The sequence below is a fragment of the Trichomycterus rosablanca genome, chromosome 18 (assembly GCF_030014385.1).
Source record: "Trichomycterus rosablanca isolate fTriRos1 chromosome 18, fTriRos1.hap1, whole genome shotgun sequence".
In the NCBI taxonomy this organism is placed as follows: Eukaryota; Metazoa; Chordata; class Actinopteri; order Siluriformes; family Trichomycteridae; genus Trichomycterus; species Trichomycterus rosablanca.
In genome coordinates this window covers 24,860,652-24,883,188 of record NC_086005.1, presented here as the reverse complement: position 1 = coordinate 24,883,188, position 22,537 = coordinate 24,860,652, and the positions used below count along the sequence as shown (strand labels likewise).

Genomic DNA, 22,537 nt, shown 5'->3' with positions numbered 1-22,537 from the left:
ACATGATGTTAAAATCAATAAACAAACAAACAAGCCACATTGCCAACCATTAGAGAAAGGTCTGCAGATTATTATGACCACCAATCTGGGGTGGCACAGTGGGTAGCCTTGTCGCTTCGCAGCGAGAAGGTCCTGGGTTCGATTCCCAGGTGGAGCGATTCAGGTCCTTTCAGTGTGGAGTTTGCATGTTCTCCCCATGTCTGTGTGGGTTTCCTCCGGGAGTTCCAGTTTCCTCCCACAGTCCAAAAACATGCAAGTGAGGTGAACAGGAGATACAAAATTGACATTAAACATGAACTGAAGAATTTTGTGTAAACAGTAACTACCTGTCTTGTCATGAATGTAACCAAAGTGTGTAAAACTGAGGTTAAAATCTTAATAAATGAATAAATAAACAAGCCACCCTGCCAACAATCAGAATAAGCAAGTCTGCTTCGCCACTTTGACAAACTCTCGTCTGTAATATCGCGAGACTGGTCTCCCCTGGTAACGGTACACTGTATTGCTTACATGGAGCGGTCAGAGATTCAGAAGGTTTGTTCCTCACTAAACTGCTAAATTAAAGCAAGTTTTAAACATTATACTAAACATTATTCTGCACTGTAGAGTATTAACCTAACAGTTTTGCAGAATTTTTATATTTAACTATAAATTAAGTTATAAGTTTGTTTTCAGTCTCGCGCGACCATGTTAGCAAAAGTGCTAAGCATCTATCTGTGTTACTAAAAAGAAATAATAAACACTGCGTATATTTTTGTCACACAGATGAGTTTTTAGATGCACATAACTAAAACTTTGGTAAAAATAAAATGGTTTTCAGACCCAGCTCATATCTAACCAGCCATACGACGAGACCCTGGACATTAACGATTCAGAAGAGGTCGCCAGTTTGTACACACCAACTCCAAGACAAACAGGTGATACCAGGCTCCTGCTCCTCTTTGCTGTTTCAGAACATTTTATACAGATTAATTAAAACATTTTGTGATTTTAGTTTTCAGAAACACAAGCAGACAGCAGCTGAGTTCCATGGCAAATAACAGCAGGGATGACTTTGAAGATGGCACCAGGGTAAAACAGTCAGGCACATTGTTAGGCATATGTTATTACTATTAAGGGATAATTTCCCCAAAATGGAATGTCTTACAAAATTATGTCTTAAAAAATTATTATTCCGGCTCTGCCTGCCGGCTGAGGATAAGCGGCCACATGAACAACGATTGGCCTGTTGTTCAGATAGGGGCGGGATTAAGCCGGATGGTTAAAGGCGCCTGCACGGAGATGGGAAGGGAGTGCGGTGGTGGAGGGTGTGGCTCTCCGTACACAGCGCTGTACCGCACTGCACTCGTCAAGTGTAGGTGATAAGATGTGCACGTGTCGGAGGGGGCGTGGAGCAGCCTCGTCTTCCCCAATCAGGAGCAGGGACCAGCATTAGTGAGAGGATGATTGACGGGCAGAAATTGGATGCACTAAAGTGGGAGAAAAAGGGGAAAAATATATAATTTTTTTGATTCACAGAAAAAGAAGGGGCTGCTCTCTAGTCCTCGGGATGCTAGTGAGAATAATGATGATGACGAAGAGGATGACGATGACTCTGATGAGACGGAATCAGATGAGGATGACGGGGAATCCGGTTTAGCTCCAGAAGGGTAAGACAGTTGATAAAATCAGTGACAAAATCATTGGCACTACTTAAATTTCTTTCTTCAATTTCCTTTGGGATCAATAAATATCTATCTATCTATCTATCTATCTATCTATCTATCTATCTATCTATCTATCTATCTATCTATCTATCTATCTATCTATCTATCTATCTATCTATCTATCTATCTATCTATCTATCTAGGCCTTTATTATGATTATGAGCATAAGTAGAATTCAAAATAAATCATTTTCTCTTTATATGTGCACTACATCAAATAACATATTAGTTTAAACACAGTATTTTTACATTTGTAGGTTTAGTAGAATCCTTTCAGCAATGTTAGTCAAAAAATCTCAAGACGCAGCACACCATGATATGTTAAAAAAAGATTTTATGTGCATTTTTCATAAGATCTTTTAACACTAAGTCATTATTTGGATTATTAACAATACTTTTGGTCTCGCCACCAACCTCTGGCATTTAAAGGGCATATGATCCAGCAGATTATGACCATCTTCGGGTGACAGCGGAAATAAAAGAACTTTTTCAGTACATCACGCGGTAAGTATAGTTCATGTTCATTTACAGTCCCACACAAACCACTTTTTTCTTTCGACTTTGAGCTCAAAATAGAGACAAAGCTGTAAAAAGGGAAATGCATACTCAGACACTTTTTTTATTTTAATGGGTTGTATTAATACTAATGTAGTCGCCTTTGTTCTTTAGATACACGCCGCAGACCATTGAATTGGACCATAAGCTAAAGCCTTTTATTCCTGACTTCATCCCAGCCGTGGGAGACATTGATGCTTTTCTCAAAGTAAGTGCAATCACATGGACTCTCTTTCAAATGTGCTTAAACCCATTACGGTGTAAAGTAATCCCTGTCAAATAACAAATATAATCTACCCTTATACCTCAATGTAACAAATGAAATTTTGTAAACAAAAATTGTATATACTAATTTACATGTATAGACTTTAACATGCAGTCAGAATCCATACTGATAATTACTTATTTGTCTGTTATTGGGTATCATTCACATCAGTAGTATGAACTCATATAGAAACTAAACACTGGACTGGCACTTATCAAGACAAAATAAATACATGGCTAATAAATACAAGTACTATGAAATATAAATAGATTTTTTTAAAGAACCAGGTTAAAGTCATATAATAATAATAATAATACATTTTATTTATATAGCGCTTTTCAAGATACTCAAAGACGCTTTACATAAGACAAATAATCAAAACAAATACGTACATACACCATACAAATCATAGTACAAAATCAAAATAGTACATCAACATCAAGAATAATTAAGATAAAAACAAAGAGAGCAGCATAAGACAGTTCATTAAAAATTAGCTAAATTATGAGAGAGAACAACAAATATAGAACAATTTCTTAAAATTAGACAGAAGCAGGACAGATTTACATGCAATCAGGAAACTGAAAACTTTACAAGTTTTAGGATCTAGGACTTCACATTTCTGTCGTGATCTAAGTATAAAAACTATTAAAAAGAATAGCAAAAATAAAAGCATTTATTTTGTGTTGTTACAAGTTAAATGCCACTCTGAATAGATGAGTTTTGAGAAGTGACTTGAATTTGGACAGGTCAGGACAATCTCGTAGGTGTTTGGGGAGAGCATTCCATAAAGATGGAGCAGCTATGGAAAAGGCCCTGTCACCCCAGGTCCGGTGCTTGGTCCTAGAGGGTATGGACAGTAGGTTAGCCTCAGAAGAGCGAAGGCTACGGGAGGGAATGTGCTGATGGAGCAGGTCGGTGAGGTAGGATGGGGCCTGATTATGGAGAGCTTTGTGAGTGAATAGAAGAATTTTGAATTGAATGCGTTGAGCAACGGGAAGCCAATGAAGTTTTTGTAGAACAGGTGTAATATGATCACGGGAGCGAGTATGAGTAAGGAGGCGAGCAGCTGAATTCTGGATATACTGAAGTTTTTTTAGGATTTTGTTAGATGTACCATAAAGGATGCTATTGCAATAATCAATTCTGGATGTAATAAAAGCATGAATCAAGGTTTCGGCGGCAGAAAAGGAGAGTGATGGACGTAGACGTGCTATGTTTTTTAGATGAAAGAAAGCAGTTTTGGTGATGTGATTTACATGGCGGTCAAAAGAGAGGTTGCTATCAAAAATTACACCAAGATTTCGGATGTTAGAAGACGGAGACAAAGTGTCATTATCAATGGTAATTTGAAAATTTTTTGTGGTTTTTGCCAGGGTTGTAGGACCTACGATGATCATATCTGATTTTTCACAGTTTAATTTGAGGAAATTAGCTTTCATCCACAATTTCATTTCAGTGATGCAATTTGTCAGAGTGGAGTGAAGTTCAGTATTAATGGATTTGGAGGAGATGTAAAGCTGAATATCATCAGCATAGCAGTGGAAATGTAAACCATGCCGACGTATGATGTCACCAAGGGGGAGCATATAAAGAATAAACAAAAGGGGACCTAACACTGAGCCTTGGGGAACGCCTTGGGACAGTGGAGCAATGGCAGAACTACAATTGTTGATATTAACAAACTGTTGTCTGTTTACGAGATATGACCTTAACCACAAAAGGGCAGTACCAGTGATGTTGACAGAGGATTCAAGGCGGGACAGAAGAATGGAGTGATTAATGGTGTCAAAAGCTGCAGTAAGATCAAGGAGGACGAGAATATTAATTTGTCCAGAGTCTGAGGAAAGAAGAAGGTCATTTGTGACTTTGAGGAGGGCTGACTCAGTGCTGTGCTGGGGGCGGAAACCAGACTGAAATGATTCAAATAGATTATTGGAATTTAGGTGATCTTTGAGCTGTGAGGCAACAACACGTTCCAGTATTTTCGACAGAAATGGAAGATTGGAAATGGGCCGAAAGTTACTCATAATGTTAGAGTCAAGTCCAGGTTTTTTAAGTATGGGAGTAACAGCAGCCAATTTGAGTGATTGAGGGACTGAGCCAGAACTAAGAGAGGAATTGATTATCTCTGTGATAAGTGATGAGATAACTGGAAAACAACCCTTAACAAGTTTTGATGGAGCAGGATCCAAAACACAAGTGGAGCTTCGCATCCCTGTTAAGATCTCAGATAGGTCCAAAAGAGACACAGGTGAGAACTGAGACAGAGGCTGGGTAATAAATTGAGATGAGATAGGCGGAGAAACAGAGATGACAGGGGAAACTGTCAGAAAATTGTGGATATTCTCAACTTTTGTTTGAAAAAATGAGAGGTAAGAGTTACACTTGTCAACTGTAAAGGAATTGGTAGTATTGTCAACTGGTTTGAGAAGTTTATTTATTGTGGAAAAGAGAGTCTTAGGATTTGTTGATCCAGCATGTATGAGTTCGGAATAGTAAGTGGATCGGGCTGCCGTAAGAGCGTCTTTGTAATGTTGAAGATAATCAGAATAAATCTGATAATGTACTGTTAGACCGGTTTTCTTATAAAGTCTTTCAAGCTGGCGTTTACGGGATTTCATTTGGTGAAGCTCAATTGTGTACCATGGTGCGGAATGACTAAAAGAAACAAATTTGGTTCTCAAAGGAGCCAGCTCATCAAGACATGAGGCGAGTATGTCATTATAGTAATCGACAAGGTCAGATGAATTACTAGACAGTACAGGACAGACAGACATCTTTTTAACAAGAGAATCTGAGAAAGCAGAGGGAGAGATATATTGAAGATTCCTGAAGGATATTTTACGTTTAGCTCTAGTGATGGGCCTAGTGACCTCAATGTCCATGATGATTGTCAAATGATCAGAGACAGTAAGGTCATGGCTGGACGGCTGATGAACTAGGACACCAGTAGAGCAGACAAGGTCAAGAGTATGACCTTTTTTATGAGTTGGAAAATGTATATGTTGTGTGAAATTAAAACACTGTAACAATTCCAAAAATTCCCTGGCAAATTTACAGTTGTTGTCATCAATATGGATGTTAAAATCACCCATAAGCAGTACAGAGGATGAGAGGGCACTAAGCTGGGTTAAAAAATCTGAAAAATCAGAGAGAAAGGAAGCGTTTGGCTTTGGCGGACGATAAACTACAGCAGTGACCAGAGGAGTAGGCCCTGACAACTTGAAAGCCAGGTGTTCAAAAGAAAGAGCAGCAGGAAAAGACAAAGTGGTTATTTTAATATCATCCCTATAGACTGCAGCAACACCACCACCTCGCCCTTCCATACGAGGTTCATCAATATACGAGTATCCCATTGGCGTGGTCTGATTTAACGTAAAATAATCCAAGGGTTTATGCCAAGTTTCAGTGAGACAGAAAAAGTCTAGTTCACTGTCAGATATAAATTCACTAAGTACAGTACTTTTTGTGTTGAGTGAACGAACATTAAGCAATGCCATTTTCAAGTGGTATTGTTGTGTAGTTGGCTGTGAGGAACGAGGAAGAGAACGGAGATTTGCTAAGTCCACTCCGCGTTTCCCATCCCACTCCGTGGACAGCGTTGTCATGGAGACTACACCGCTACTGGTGTGCAAGGCAGCAGCGCTCTGATGACGTGTTTGCGGAGCGACAGTGCGCACGGCTGACCAGAAGGATGGAATAGCGTTACCATTTCGAAGATAAACAAGCTTTCTCCGGGAGCCCCTGTGAATATAACGAGGCCGGCGAAGGAGTCCAAGCTGTTTGATGACTGAAATACACGATGGAGTAGTGCAGTTGTTGAACTTCCTCAGCTGGTCAACGGAATAGTTCAACATCGTGCCGATCCCAGGAAAACTCATCCACCGTTCACCACCGGCCGCAAAAGCACAAATAAAAGTATCAAAAGTAACATAAAAGAAATAGATCCACAAGGTGTGTAAAAAGATGAAAACGAAAAACGATAAAAATACAATAAAATACGGTAAAATACGGTAACGGTAGCGGCAGCCAAATGCGCCAGCGTCCACCATCACCATGGCAATATAAAAAACAATAGGTGCTAACATGATGTAAAATTAAACAAAACAACTATTATTTTTTTACATCGGCTTCTGTGGTGTTTAGGTGGATCTAGTTACCATATCAAACTTGACACTTTTTATGCTGGATGCCCTTCCTGACGCAACCGGGTATCAGCACTGAGAGCGCATTGACAAGTACGAGGTGCCAGTAGATAGGCTATTTTAACCCCCCACCAGACATTAGCAATTCATGCCTGTTTCATTTATTAAATTACTTTTGCAGTGATATATCTAACCCAAACTTAGGATGAATTATCAGAATCAACTACCTAAAATATATTTATATCCAAATATAAAATTATAAAGGATATTTATGTCTATGTAGGGTATGTGATATGCTATTAATAAATTCATTTTGTGATGGCCAGGTTCCTCGACCAGATGGAAAAGTAGATGGTCTGGGTGTACTGGTGCTAGATGAACCCTGTGCTAAACAGTCTGACCCCACTGTGCTCTCCCTGTGGTTTTCAGAGAACAGTAAACAGCACAATGTCACTGTAAGTACATCCACACACTTGCACACAGGCATGCAGTCATGAATATTGGCTTTTCTATAAACGTACCTTACAATGAACCTTTTTACACCAGTGACATCACCCTGGTGCTTTTTTTCTGTGGGTAAATTAGCCCAGCCATCTGCATTATCGAGAAAACACAGTTCATTAGGCCAGGCAACTTCTTCTATCGCTCCAAAGTTCAGTTCCACTGCCTGCGTGCTCATTGTAGGTGCTTTTGATTGTGGACAGGTGTTATAATGGCCACTTTGACTGGCCTGTAACTATGCAGCAGAAGGATTTGATGCACTGTGTGTTGTGACTAATGCCCCCATCATGCTAATCAAAATGCAATAGCAATCTGCAATTTGAGCCGCAGTAACCCTTCTGTTCGGTCCGCTCCAAATGCAGTAGCCTCTCTTGTTTTCTCGCATTAATGAGTTATGACCTTTTGTTACCCTGTTGTTGTTGTTGTTTATTCCTCCTCAGAACACTTCTGCTTTTATACGTACTTGGAATTTTTTTCTCAAAATACACGTCAGGCTTCTAGTGAAAAACACTGCGGTTCTGAAATCAAATAGAAAAAACAATAACTGGTTGGTTTGATCCCCCACTTATCAAAAATAGATGAAGACTTCTGATGACTAAACATGAGTGAATGACCAGTTAAAGTCAGGTCAAGTGGGGTGCTTTGGATCTCTAAAAACAACCCAAACAAATACCAAACAAACGAATAAGCTTAAAAACATTTTATTTTATTTTATTGTTTTTACCATAGCTTTATCCTGGTCAGGGTCCTGGTGGGTCCAGCTTCCACGAAATTACTGCTCGTGGTGCAGTAACACATCCAGGACAGGACGCCAATCCATCGGACATCCACTCCCTCAGACATAGCCAATCATGTCTGTATATAGACTCCTGACCAGCCGATGTGATTTGAACCCTGGACCCCAGCATTAGTGGGCTAGTGTAATTTACTGCTGCGCCACCCGAGTGCCTCTAATTAATTACATCTAATCTAATTAAAATAGTAGAAAATGAAAAAAACATTAAAACCTTAAACTATATGTTTAGGGTTATATTTAAAATAACTAAAACATAACTATTTAATAATATAACAGCCCTTTTACACATACTCCATGGCTTGTCACATATGTTTAGCAGGTTCAAGTGTTTTCACATAGGGGACCAATTACTATAGGTTAGTTTTGTGTTTGTCTGGACTACTCACCCTGGTGCTTTGCATCAATGACACTATTCCTGATTCTCTGTCATTCATAGGAGGTAAAAGTGAAGAGTATTGAGGACCCACAGAAGAACCCAAAAGCTATAGATAACTGGATAGAGAGCATCAGCGAACTACATCGTTCCAAACCACCAGCTACTGTACACTATACCAGGCAAGCACCTATATACACATTATAGCTAACAAGCACATGCTACTAAATGCAGGAAAATAAAAGTGTATGGATGGCATTGTGAACACATTCACCTGAAACAATACAATTAAGCAAGTAGCACATTTTTATTTACTTCAAAACATATATAACATATTTCTAATGAATGTTGCTTGACATCGTTGCCTAATCATCTGTGGATGTTCAAAACATTACAAAATGAGCCTTGTACAACACTGTACACTGTACACCGTTCTTGTTGGTTAAATATCTATTTTTTAGACCCATGCCAGACATCGAAAGCCTTATGCAAGAGTGGCCCCCTGAGTTTGAGGAGCTTTTGGGCAAGGTTAGTTTTTTAAACGCTGACTGTTGATGTCTTGGATTATTATGAAAAAATGTGCCTCTGTCAAATAATTAAAAAGCTCTATCTGTTCGATTACGTATTTTTTATAATTCAGTAGTATATCAGATTGCTAATGAATAATTGCTTTCTGTTATATGTCTTCTTTCTCTCTTTCTTGTAGGTGAATCTCCCCACGGCAGATATGAACTGTGACTTGGCAGAATACATTGATACAATATGTGGTGGGTCATGCTTTTCATTTTAGAGTCTTTTAAAAGCTTCAAAACTTCAAAACGCTAAATATTGGGATTTTCTACAGGTATCCTTGACATCCCGGTGTACAAGAGCCGAATTCAGTCTCTCCATGTCCTGTTCACACTTTATTCTGAGTTTAAGAACTCACAGGTGAGGCTTTTTTTGTGATTTTTTGTAATTGCAAGATTTCAAGCGATAGTTACTAAAGCACGGGGGCGGCATGGTGGCTAAGTGGGTAGCACTGTCGCCTCACAGCAAGAAGGTCCTGGGTTTGATCCCCAGTGGGGCAGTCTGGGTCCTTTCTGTGTGAAGTTTGCATGTTTACCCCGTGTCCACGTGGGTTTCCTCTGGGTGCTCCGGTTTCCTCCAACAGACCAAAGACGTTTAAGTGAGGTGAATTGGCGACACTAAATTGTCCAGTTCACAAGGTTATATCGAACACAGTCATGAACAATTTAGTATCTCCAATTCACCTCACTTGCATGTCTTTGGACTGTGGGAGGAAACCCACACGGACACGGGGAGAACATGCAAACTCCACACAGAAAGGACCCGGACCCAGGACCTTCTTGCTGTGAGGCGACAGTGCTACCCACTGAGCCACCGTGTTGTGTAATGAGTAACTACCGTTTCCTGTCGTGAATGTAACCAAAGTGTAAAACATGACATTAAAATCCTAATAAACAAACACATAAGTTACTAAAGCACAATCCGCCGCTTTTGCTGGTAATCTTTTTTGGTCAATACAGTCGGTAAGGTCAGGCACTGATGTTGGAAGAAAAGACCTTGCTCGCAAACCAAGTTTAGAACATCCCAAAATTGATTTGGGTTGAGACCAGGGCTCTCACAAACCATGGACCAGTCACACCTTGTCTTAAACCTTGCTTTGCCCTCAGGCGCATAATCAAGCTAAGATACAAGGTGGATTTCTCCAAACTGTTGCCACTTATTTATTTGTATACATCTGTGTACATCTATTTTTGCTACAAAGACCAAGACATTTAAAGCTTCAACTAATCAACAATATCTCATTTCATTTTTTTTTTTTTCACCACTACTTCATCCTGGTCAGGGTGATTTGGTTAGATAGATGGTTATAATAATGTTTGGCACTTTAGCTCTACTTATAAACTATGTATTTAGCATTTAAGCTCCCGAGCAGCAAAACAAAAGCACAAAACGTTCAGATAAGAAATTGTGCCGTGGGAGGGAGGAAATTAGTTTCCATTTTCCACGGAAAGTCTTAAATGTTGTAGGGTGTTCAGAATTGTATGTGTAAAGCACTTGATTTGCATCAGTTTTTGTGAGATTGCATCACTGAGTATTTCCCCTTTTCTCGTTTTTAGCACTTTAAGGATTTGGCAGAAGGCCACAAATCGAACACCTCGTCTGCACGTCACACTGCCACCGCAGAACCAGACACACTGACGCTAGAGTGATGGCTTGTAACTGATGCCTCTAAAAGGCCCTACAAAACAGCCGTTACACCACTAATGCCAGCTTTAACATAACGTTTGCATGAAGATTCTTTTTTTTAACTGTTATGTTGGTTATGACATGCTGAGGACAGCATGACCTTTAGTTACAGTACTTAATAAAATCTGTGTATGAATAAATGTAAAGATTTGCTTTGTACAATATTATGCATCCACATACAGTAGGTGCACATTATTAGTTAAGAATATTTTTGCACTAAATTTGAATCTGAAATTGTGTAAGTAATGATTGTTCGGTTTCATTTACAAATAAAATTCTTTTCATCTCAGAAACTGTAGTGCCCAGTTCTTTTTTTCCTTTTTTTGTGGTTGTGACACCACGTGGTTGAACAGATGAGAGCTTACTTCCGAAAAGACATCAGTACTAGTGCTTCCTCTCACCCCTGTCATTCTCCTTTTTATACTGTTTCTTTCTTCACACGCTGAGGATTTTTAGTATGGTTCTAATTTTCAGTCCCAGCAAAGTATTTAATGTTTAAAAATGTTAATAAATTTGGCTGAATTCAAAGATTTTTAAACTATGCCAAGAAATAAAATCAGTTTGATGCTTCTCCTGTGGACACTTATCAGTAAGTCTGTCTTTATTTTTTTTTACACAATGTAAGCAGGGGTGTATAATGATATCTATGCTTTACAGCTGCCACAATGCATTGCTGTTCATTAATTGATTGATTATTTACCAATAAACTGCGGTTTAATCTTCATGTCTCAGCATAATATTATAATGTATAGGTTAATAATTCAGGCTGAAGCAAATATTCAAACTTGTTTTTTTAATGAATTGTAGAATCTTCTCACATGGAACCACTGATCAGAATTACACAATAATGAGGAGGAGTTTTAATCTATTAAACCATACCAGCTTCTTGCATGGACAGTCCTCTTCAGGGCATACCAGTGCATCTCAGATTGATTGCAGTTCCAGACAGCTTTTTCTCAAATTTAAACCACTGTGTTGTAGATTTACTCCTTTGTTTTTGGGTCAAGCTTTCTTCTTATGTAAACATCTTGCAAAAAAAACAACTTAATCTATAGAAGTACTTGGACTAACATGAATTACTTAGAAATTTGGTTTCGTCTTTATCCAAGTAATAAAAGATACATGAATAATTGAATTATGTTCATGTATGTGATGAATTATTCACTATCCAGGAAGCAAAACAATAAGATGTGGCTCATTTATGCGTGCCCTAATGGATGAAGTCAACTGCGGCAGACCCAGGACCAGCTGGAGTGTTTATATCATACAAGTGGCTTAAGAAATGCATTGCAAGCCCCCAAAATGAGCTGAAATCTTTGGCCAGGTCAGCAAAGTCTAGGCTGATGTTTTAGTCAAGTGCTTTGACCTATAAAAGGCAGACAAAGTCAAAAGTCTGTTTTCTTTAAGAAAGTTTATTCAAAGTGTCCTCAGAAATTTCTCTACTGAAATATTTATACAGACAAAAAGACAAACACATTTATTCACTGTTTTGCTGCCTTGGGACCTGGGAAGTTTGCAATAACTAATATAAAAATAATACAACAATTAATAATTTAATAATGAGAATAATTCAAATTTTAATATTATTACAGTTTACTGGAAAACAGCAAGGTATCACTTAATTTCTCGTTTGTGTGTCAGTTTAGGTAAAATGTGTTTATTTATTCCTATAAACTGGATGATCAGATCACTTGTTATAAATACTTTATTTCATAAATTTTACAAACCTTTAGGACGTCCAGTAAATGTATGTGCTGTTCTTTATATGTTACTATTTTTAACAACTGTGTAAATTTAACAATATTTTGCAGGCAGAGGGGTCAGTTTGAGGAGAGTGATAGGAGTGTTACATGGGCGAGTGGAGCTCCAGGATGGCTCTGCACACAGTGAAGATGTCCTAAACGTGGATTGGGTTAAACAGCAGAATTCAAATTCATCTGTGCTCTTATGTAAATTTGATAGAGCGAACAAGACATTCGTTACGCCAAAGCCCTTTATAAATTGTTCTTTACAGAACATGAGTCTTGTTTTTGAAAATTTGACAGCAGATGATGAAGGCATCTATCAGGAGAAAATTATATTTAATAATGGCACCATGAGATTTTTTAATTTCACATTATCAGTATTGTGTAAGTACTATCACTTTACATCTGCTGCTAGTGTTGTGTATGAACTCCTGAGCTGTTTATTTATTTATTATTATTTATCTGTTCCAGTAAGCTCTAGTTATACGTTATATTCTGGTTTTAGCTCCTCCACTTGCATCAAGGATAGACGTCTCCTGTTATAATGACACTCTGACCCTGAGATGTGAGGTCATAGGTGACTTTGTTTCACTGCAGTGGATGCAAAATGGCCTCCCACTGCCAGCAGATCAGAGATTCATCTTCACCGAGATGAACACGACGATGCAGGTGTCCAACCTGACCAGCATCATTTGTAGCACCTACACCTGCAGTGTTTCAAATGAAGCGGGATTTAAAGAGACACACGTGAACATCACCGGTGAGATATATAAGCATTTATATGAACTTTTAAAAATGCTTTTATAAAGGCAGTCAAAAATTAAAAAATAAAAGTGAAGTTCAAGCAGAACAGTGCTGTTATGTAAAAGGCAAAAGATGTTTCTAGTCATGAGTGTGATTATGGCCAAACGCATTGCATATTTAGAATCATATTGAGTTTCAACCAGCGAAGGCCTGATATATCCAGCATACCTAATGTTAGTTTAATGAGCACACTTATTACATTTTATTACAATGTATTGCATAATGTAACACCATTATAAGAATAACCTTCATTAATATTACAGTTTGGACACAACAGCTATACTACAGAATTTAACTGAACAATTTGATGATTTTATAGTAATTGTAAGGAGTCCCATTTGGAGAGGTTAGGACAATTCTAAATGCCTGTGACTTACAGGGGCTGAAAATAATTTTATTTAAAATTAAATTATTACACTGTTGTTCTGCAAAAGGTAAAAATACTCCCCTCTTATATTTTTGGATTAGTCTGCAAACAAAATTGGAAAGAAAGGAAATCAGGACAGGAGAAAGTAAAGAAAGGAAAGATAATTAAAAAATTACATTTAAACTATAAATTATGACTTTTAGCACTTTTCTTACAGCGAGTATCAGAGGGCATCATACAGTACATTTTACCGTATGCACAATGTTGCATGCATGTCTGCACAGTGTGCAACTAATAATAAAAAACACAGAGTTTCTTACATTTACTTTAACTTTTATTTCATTGCAGACAGGATGAACCTGAGATATTTCATGTTTTGTCTGGTCAACTTAATTTTATTTATTAATAAACATCCATTCCTGCATTTTAGGTCTGCAACACACAAAGTTAAGACAGTAAAACATTTACCACTTTGTAATGTTGCCTTTTCACCACACTTAAAAGATGTTTTGGCACCGAGGAGACCAAGTGATTTAGTGTTTCAGCTTTTATTTTGTCTCGTTCTTCCTGCAAACACGTCTTAAGATGTTTAACAGTACGGGGTCATTGTTGTTGCATTTTTCATTTCAAAATTCTCCACACATTTAGTCAAAGAATGAAATAGAATTTTTCATACTGTCCCAACTTTTGCTGATTTGGGATTGTATATTTGGTGGAGTGGTGAAGCCCAATGGGGGCTCCAGATTCCTGGCATCACCCTATTAATTATTATCTCATGGTAGTTGGTGTTTTATGATAATTTCTGCATACGGTGTTAGATTCTCTCAGTAATTGAAATTTTTTTTACAAAAAATAAATAATAGGACAGTAAAAACAGCACTTAAGTGGAAAACACACTTATTATAATCATGTAATGAACTTTCTTTAAAAAGAAAAAAACATTACATATATTACATATAACTTCTTACAGCTTATCAGCTAAATCTTTTGCCGTCCTTCTTTAACTTTTGCAGCAGCATTTTTCAACATGTCATGTAAGTGTGGATGAAATAAATTTCTCAGGCCTAATGTAAATGCTTCTCTTCTAGGTAACATCACTGAAGTTTGTCTGAACAGAGCTTCAAATCATCCATATTTAAAATTCATCCTGCTTTCCACTGGAATCACTGGTTTCTTGGCTCTGCTGATTATTCTGATATGTATCTACAAATGTTATGGTAAATATGTTATTTTTTTCTGTAAAAATTTTACATTCATTTTTCACCATAAATGTAAGACAGCTGTTAACTCATCAGCACATTTTTTTTAAAAATGCAGTAAAAACAAGAACTGTGAATTGGTAATTTTCTTAAAACTTTATTGTAAGAATTTGGGACGAAGCAAAATAACAATAATAGTTTACAAAATATTCAAGCCGCACAATTTAAAATAAGCAAATCGACCAAACCAAAGGATTAGTCTTTGCAAACAAATTTGGGTCATGATAGCAGATCATGAAAATACATTTCTCTGTGCAAAACTGCAAAATTTTTTAGCTCTTTCAACATCTACCGCACACTGCATGTCTTTGGCCTTGTGGGAGGAAACTGGTGGTACTTTATATTTTAGAGGTTTTGGTAAAACAATAGTGTCTCTGTAATGTGACATGCAATCTGTGATCATGGTCTCTAAGTAATAATAATAATAATAATAATAATAATAATAATAATAATAATAATAATAATAATAATAATAATAATAATAATAATAATAATAATTCATTTTCTGTTCTTATGTATTTCACATACAGTACATATACTGTAGGTACTACATTTGGTTTTAACATACTCAAATCCTTGGGTTTAGTTCATGGAGGAAGTAGCTGGGAATTCAAGAAATGAAAAAGTTAAATATTAAATCTTGTTAGCAGTTATTTGTGTAATTAAAAATGGTTGTGGCATCAACCAAAAATACAATTTATTAAAACCATTTATTAAAATGTTCTTTTACAGCATTTCTAAAACCCTTTTGATTTCATTATGAACCACCACTTGTATGAATGTATTAAGGTGTTTCTTATATCAAATAAAATATCTTTTATGTCTTTAATTTATTTGTGATTTTTTTTTGTAACTACTTTAAACTTATTATCCCGACAGGTTGTATTAAATCAGATCCACCTGACAGAAGAACGAGAGGTAATTTTATCCTTAACTTGGATTGCACAAGCTTTGGTGTAATTCAAGATTAGTTTACAGCCGAAACAAAATACACCTGATTTAATTCAACATGTATTGTGTCTTATTTTATTATTTTTTTCCCAGATCACAGAGAACAAAACATCCAAATGCAAGGTATAAAGATCCTTACAATTTACTAAATGCTTGATAATATACTTAGTTAAATAATTGAAGTTATTGTGTGTGTGTGTGTGTGTGTGTGTGTGTGTTTTGTTATAGAACCTGTGTACGATGAGCCTTTGCAGGTAATAAGATCATGTAATTTAGATTTCAGTGAGAAAAAGTATTTAAACTTGTTTGTTATTAACAGATAATTAATAATTCCTAATTATTAGTTTATATTAATAATTAATAGTTAATAGGCATTACATTTATTTGAATGGCATTTTCTGTTTTTAATCATGAGCTTAAACATGTGTTTCTCCTTCAACAACCTAGAGTTCAGTATTATCCACACTGATTCTGTATGTTCTTTAGGAAGGAGCTGCTACTCCAAAAGTGGAGCCTTTGCCTTATGTGTACTCAGACTTTATAAAGCCGAAAGCTTCCCATCAGGCCACAGCTGATCAAGCTGAGGACTTCGGCTACTCAACCATTCCAGAAATTCTTAACACACAGTCTTCACAAAACCTACATTCACTCAAAGCTGACTGATGCATGTGTGCTAATTTATACTGAGTATAAAGCTGAACTTGGTTCTCTTGTTTTTGTTAGACTTATTTGCAAGGAATATTACTATTTATATTACTTAAAATTATTAAAAGATCCAGAACATCAAGAGAATTTTCTGTGCTTAAAGAAGCAAGGTCGGAAACCAATCAGCGTGATCTTCAGATGGCACCGCATTAAAAACATGCAATTGAATGCATCTACAAATGCAAGTTAAGACTCTCCTTGACAAAACAAAAACCATGCAGTATATCAACAACATCCAGAAGCGCTGCAGACTTCTCTTGGCTTAAGCTCATCTGAGATGGACTGTCACAAAATGGAAACATGTGCTGTGGTCCAGTGGAGTCCAGTCCAACGTTTGAAAGTCAGCATCTGTCATCTGTCTTCAATATTTGTCGTAGCATTACTAACAAAATGCCCTGCTACTGCTAAATAATACATCATTTTATCATTATCATTCAGTTGATAAAGACTTAGTATCTAGCACTGCAGAAAATTTATAGATATAAATCTTAATTTTTTTAAGTGGGGGAAAATTTCCAGTTGCAGTTTTATAAATAAATGTGAAGATGTATTTTGTTAAATTCATGTATTGCAGGTTTTGCACGTTATTGGTTAAGAATAAAATTCTTATTCCTTCTTTCTGTGACTGTTAGAAACCACATGGTGTGGCCACCTTTTTTATGAGAGGCATTAATGCTTGTCTCTTCTCTCTATTTTCATTCTTCCTCATTTCCTTCCTTCTTCATTATCATGTACATTTCTCTCTTCTGCCTGCACAGACTGAGGATTCCCAAAGCTTTGTCATTATCTTTCAGTCCCAGCCAAAGTAGTTAATTTGACCCATTTTGGCTGAATACAAAAACTTTTAACTTTAAACGTGTTTCACTATGCCAGGAGATAAATTGATCAGTTTGATGCTTCTTCTGTGGACATTTATTGGTAAGACTGTTTTAACTGTTTATACAACTAACCAGATGTTTAGTGCATCTATGCTACAGAAATATTTGCCTTAAAGTAATTTAATTTTTACATTGTTTACAAAGAAAATTTGGTCTAATCTTTATTCAGGTTAGAGTATGTTATTATAATTTACAATCCAGACTAAAACAAGTATGCAAACTCTTTTTGGTTTTTTTACTTGAAACTACTGATTAGACTACACAGTACTGGGGAGGAATTTTACACTATTTAGGTATTTTACTTGTCATGCTACCACATCTCAGTTTGATAAATTTTCAGACAAAACCGCCCTGTTGTAGATTTACGCTTGTGTTTTTGTGTCAGACTTTTCTCTTGGACATACGTCTTTCAAGAAACCTTGTAAAACCTTTGAATTACTTAGATATCTGCAGTAATTACTTATGTGTTCTGATTATCATCATATTCATAATAAATGTCAAACCAGACATGAGACCTCCTAAAGGTATTATATCCCTTTGAAAAAGGCATTTTACCTCAATAGGAGTTGTTCAGCCTGCTTCTTTGCATTATAAAAAGTCTAAAGTCTATTTAGAAGTCAAAAGTCTATTTTTTAATATTTAAGATTTTTTAACCATCCTCAGACATTTTAGAGCACCCTGGAAGAAAGGTAAAGCTAGAAACATATTTCTACACACATAGTTACTAATCCATAGTAAGTGTCTGCAAATAATTGGAAATTTAATGATAAAAAAATAATCAGTAAATATTGAAGGAAAACAGCCAGGTAGCATTCAAGTGTGTGTATTTTTTTATTTTTATATGAACTGGTTGAAGTTCAGACCATGTTTTATGAATAATTTATTCCAAAGAATTTACAGCCTTTAAAATTGCTGGTAAATGTATGTTCTGTTCTTTATATGTTACTATTTTTAACAATTATGTAAATGTCACAATGTTTTGCAGGCAGAGGGGTCAGTTTGAGGACAGTGATAGGAGTGTTACATGGGCGAGTGGAGCTCCAGGGATGCTCTGCACACAGTGAAGACGTCCTAAACGTGGATTGGGTTAAACAGCAGAATTCAAATTCATCTCTGCTCTTATGTTCATTTGATCGAGCGAACAAGACATTCTTTACGCCAAAGCCCTTTTTAAATTGTTCTTTACAGAACATGAGTCTTGTTTTAGTAAATTTGACAGCAGATGATGAAGGCATCTATCAGGAAAAAATTCTTTTTAATAATGGCACCATGAGATTTTTTAATTTCACATTATCAGTATTATGTAAGTACATCACTTTACATCTGCTGCTAGTGCTGTGTATAAAAAACTCCTGAGCTGTTAATATTGTTATTTATCTGTTCCAGTAAGCTCTAATTATACGTTATATTCTGGTTTTAGCTCCTCCACTTGCATCAAGGATAGACGTCTCCTGTTATAATGACACTCTGACCCTGAGATGTGAGGTCATAGGTGACTTTGTTTCACTGCAATGGATGCAAAATGGCCTCCCACTGCCAGCAGATCAGAGATTCATCTTCACCGAGATGAACACGACGATGCAGGTGTCCAACCTGACCAGCATCATTTGTAGCACCTACACCTGCAGTGTTTCAAATGAAGCGGGATTTAAAGAGACACACGTGAACATCACCGGTGAGATATAAAAACGTTTATTTGAACTTTTGAAAGTGCTTCTATAAAGCCGGTAAAAAATATAAATTAAAGAAATAAAAAATAAGAGCACAAAGCTCAAAGTTGAGCTGTGAATAGAAATGTTTCTAGTTTGTTCCAACCACTGAAACCACCACCACCACAGGTGTAGCCTAGTGGGCAAATAGTGTTTAAAAAACAAAACAAACTATGTTTAACTGATCTAATATATTGTGTTTTGGCAGTACGTTTGTGAAAAATATGTAATTTATTTTGGATCAGTTTGAGAGATTAAACTATTATTTTAGGAACACAAATATTTTCAATGAAAAACTTATTAAACAACTGGCAGTTATAATCTTTATTAGCTTATTTTAACATTTTATTTTAACATTAACAAAACTGCAACAAACCACAAACTGAAAAAAGTTCATTGTGCAACATGCCGTGGCAATACTGATGAAATGAATTGTTCAGGCCTAATGCAAATACTTTAAATCTTTTTATTTAGATAAAATCACTGAAGTTTGTCTGAACAGAGCTTCAAATCATCCAGATGTTAAAGTCATCCTGCTTTCTACTGCAGTCACTGGTTTCTTGGCTCTGCTGATCATTCTGATGTGTATCTGCAAATGTTATGGTAAATAATAAATATCTTAATTTAATTTAAAGCAACATTAATTATACTAAATACTGACTAATATAGCATCATTATTATTTAACAAAATTGAATTTGTCTAAGGTAGACAATTGTGTCTATTATGCCAATTGTGTCTATTTTTGTTAGAAAAAGTGTTTTTTTCATAAACTTATAAAAGTTTTTTTTAAATAAGCATTAAAACAGAACCAATTCTAATTACATTATGTGATTGAACTGTTGCATGGGCCTAATGTAAATGTTTTTCTTCTAGATAAAATCACTAAAGTTTGTCTGAACAGCACTTCAAATCATTCAGATGTTAAATCCATCCTGCTTTCTGCTGTATTAATCGGTTTCTTGACTCTGCTGTTTATTCTGACATGTATCTGCAAATATTATGGTAAATATTTGTATCATTTTGGCTACATACACCTGTTTTTATGGAATGCAACAAAACCCAATGATAAACTACAAGCACATGTGGCACATATTAAAAGAACATATTAAAAAGGTTCAATTACAAGAATAATGACACTACTCTATTATGTAACACATTGCATAGTGTTTAGGGCAGTTTAAAAAAGGAAGAGTACTGTATCCGATAAAAAAATATATAAATACAATGCCAAAATACCTACAAAGCGAGTTAACATAATAAAAATGATGGCTAGCTAAAGTTTGATTACATTTTGGTTGGATTTAAAAAAAAGCTTTTATTTGATTGAGTCTATAAATTTAATTAAATTCTATTGTCAGATAGCAAGTAAAATTGTGACCTGGACCTGAGGATCCACAGGGCAAACAGAAAAGAGGGCAACATCAGAGGAGAGACCAGGGTGAGACACGCCTGTATCAACGTAACTATCAATTTATTTTGAATGCTATTGTGACCGGGAATATAATTGAACTCACTTTATTGGATTGTTGCAGTTTAATTATGTTCCATAGTTTACTTAAACTTCACTCACAATTTTACTGTAAGCTATGACTTACCATGTTAGAAATGACATTATGACATTTGTTTTTCAGTGGTTTTCATCTGAGAAATCTTGTTTCTTGTACTGAGATGTTAGATAACATTCTAGAACAAGGGCTAAAGTGTCTCCATTAGTACTGTTTTGCCTACTGAATATTTGTGGTATAATGTTAATGCATATTGTTCAGAAGTATTTATAATGTACCCAGTTACTGCAGCTCAGATAAGAAATATTCACATTCTAGAGGTGCAAGATAAATGTTAATTTGTTTTTTGTTATATTACGTATGCAGCTTTTGATTGTCTTAAAGTCACCGAATGATGATTAACAGTAAAATGTAGTCGCTGCTTCTCTACAAGCTGCTGAAAAATCTAGAAGTACAAAAGATTTTTGAAAGGAATTAGTCCATAAAAAGATACTAAGAGGCTCTGTAAAAAGCAAAAAAACAAACAAAAAAAAACAAATCAATAAATAAATCTTCTTATGGGAACTGAAAGCGCTCTTTAATAACATGTCAAAAGCAGCTGTGTGAAAAATGTTTTCAGTTGGTGGTGGGTCTCCCAACTAAATATATGTGTGGTTTACTAAGTGTGTAAATATATGTGTACTTATTTAAATCATTTTGCATTACATTGCAGCATTTAGCACACCCTTTTATCCAAAGCGACTTACCATTATGACTAAATACAATTTAAGTTAAGGGCCTTACTCAGGGGTCCAACAGTGGCAACTTGGCAGTGATGGAGCTTGAATCAGCAATTTTCTGAGCTAAGCTATCTGCTGAGCTATCAATGCCAATTATGTTCTCTTGAAAAAGCTAAGGCAACAAAATACACACACATTTGGTTGTTTTATGTTATAAAAAGTCAGCTTTTTGAGTCCACAACACAGGCCATTTGGCATTGGGGTCTGCCATGTTTGTGTTTGAGGAATAGAGGGCACTAGAGACGCTTAATAACATACGGACTGGCAGGAAGGATGTAAACACCAGCCTAAGCTTGCTTTAAATAAATAGTCACCATGATGCTCACCAGATGTTTTGATGTTGCTTATAAAGGTAAGTAAAACTATTAAACAGTGCTCCCTTAAGCATAAACCATTATGGCTAACACTTAAAATTGCATTTATGCTGTATGGATGTTTAGATATGTCAATTGTCATATGAAATTTTGCAATCTTAAGAAAATAACCTGTAACTGTTAGAACCAATACAAAGTGCAAACACATACAAAATGACACAAACAATAAATCTGTGTGGCAAAGTACCACAAAAGCTTTAATGTACATCTGTAGACATGTGAGTGGACTGCTCTCATATAACATTTACCAACATTTGCCAAAAGCAAAGTTTTACTGTGATTTTTTTCTTTAAAAAAAGGGGATAAATACCGCCACAGGATGCGAAGGACACATTTCCATCCTGGTCCTTTTCCTTTTTACATTTGGGACAATACATAGGAAAAAAACTAAATTAACTAAATTGTTTCTTTAAGAACGTCAGTGATAACAGAAGTGAACTTACATTAGATGTGCTTTTAATGTTTACAGTTGTGGAATGAAACAACTCAATATGTACAGAGAAAAATGAAAGGAAAAGAAAATCCTTTTAAACAGAGCAGAATAAAAGGGGTTAACAGGGGCGTCTTGTTTGCTGTATGACTAAAGTGCTAATAATGGAAGTGTTCATTATTTACAACAGTACATGTTATAAAGTATGAAAATGTAAGAAAGGTAAAATATTATTTAATTTTAACCAGATTGTAACCTGTTGCCCTCTGACTGGCATTGGATTTAATCAGATCTGTTATTATCTCCTATGTGGCAACCCTGAGAAAATAGAGCCTAGTTTTAATAAGGTTTTACTATGAGAATGATCAGATCTTATTTTACATGATACAGGAAGCACCATAACGCTGCAGGAACCCGCTCTCAGTGCACTC

The 22,537-nt window shown here is 36.0% G+C and overlaps 2 protein-coding genes across 3 annotated transcripts; both read left to right on the top strand.

Moving 5' to 3' along the window:
* The first annotated feature begins 480 nt into the window (after window positions 1-480).
* Window positions 481-10,892, top strand: ift46 (intraflagellar transport 46 homolog (Chlamydomonas)). Of its 2 annotated transcripts, XM_063013729.1 has the most exons (12): window positions 481-534; window positions 821-917; window positions 995-1,071; window positions 1,519-1,649; window positions 2,135-2,209; window positions 2,375-2,468; window positions 7,000-7,128; window positions 8,407-8,525; window positions 8,805-8,871; window positions 9,050-9,110; window positions 9,188-9,273; window positions 10,470-10,892. In XM_063013729.1, exons 1-12 carry the CDS (start codon window positions 511-513, stop codon window positions 10,560-10,562), a joined length of 1,053 nt encoding a protein of 350 aa, XP_062869799.1. In that variant the 5' UTR covers window positions 481-510; the 3' UTR covers window positions 10,563-10,892. The 2 variants fall into 2 exon arrangements, with proteins under 2 accessions (XP_062869799.1, XP_062869800.1); XM_063013730.1 differs by lacking the exon at window positions 481-534 and having other exon boundaries at window positions 862-917; window positions 1,002-1,071.
* A 60-nt stretch (window positions 10,893-10,952) lies between these two features.
* On the top strand, window positions 10,953-16,947 carry LOC134332943 (uncharacterized). Its single transcript, XM_063014780.1, has 8 exons — window positions 10,953-10,980; window positions 12,411-12,548; window positions 12,850-13,104; window positions 14,604-14,732; window positions 15,654-15,692; window positions 15,819-15,848; window positions 15,954-15,979; window positions 16,212-16,947. The coding sequence occupies exons 1-8, from the start codon at window positions 10,953-10,955 to the stop codon at window positions 16,386-16,388; spliced, it is 822 nt and encodes a 273-aa protein (XP_062870850.1). The 3' UTR covers window positions 16,389-16,947.
* The last annotated feature ends 5,590 nt before the right edge of the window (window positions 16,948-22,537 follow it).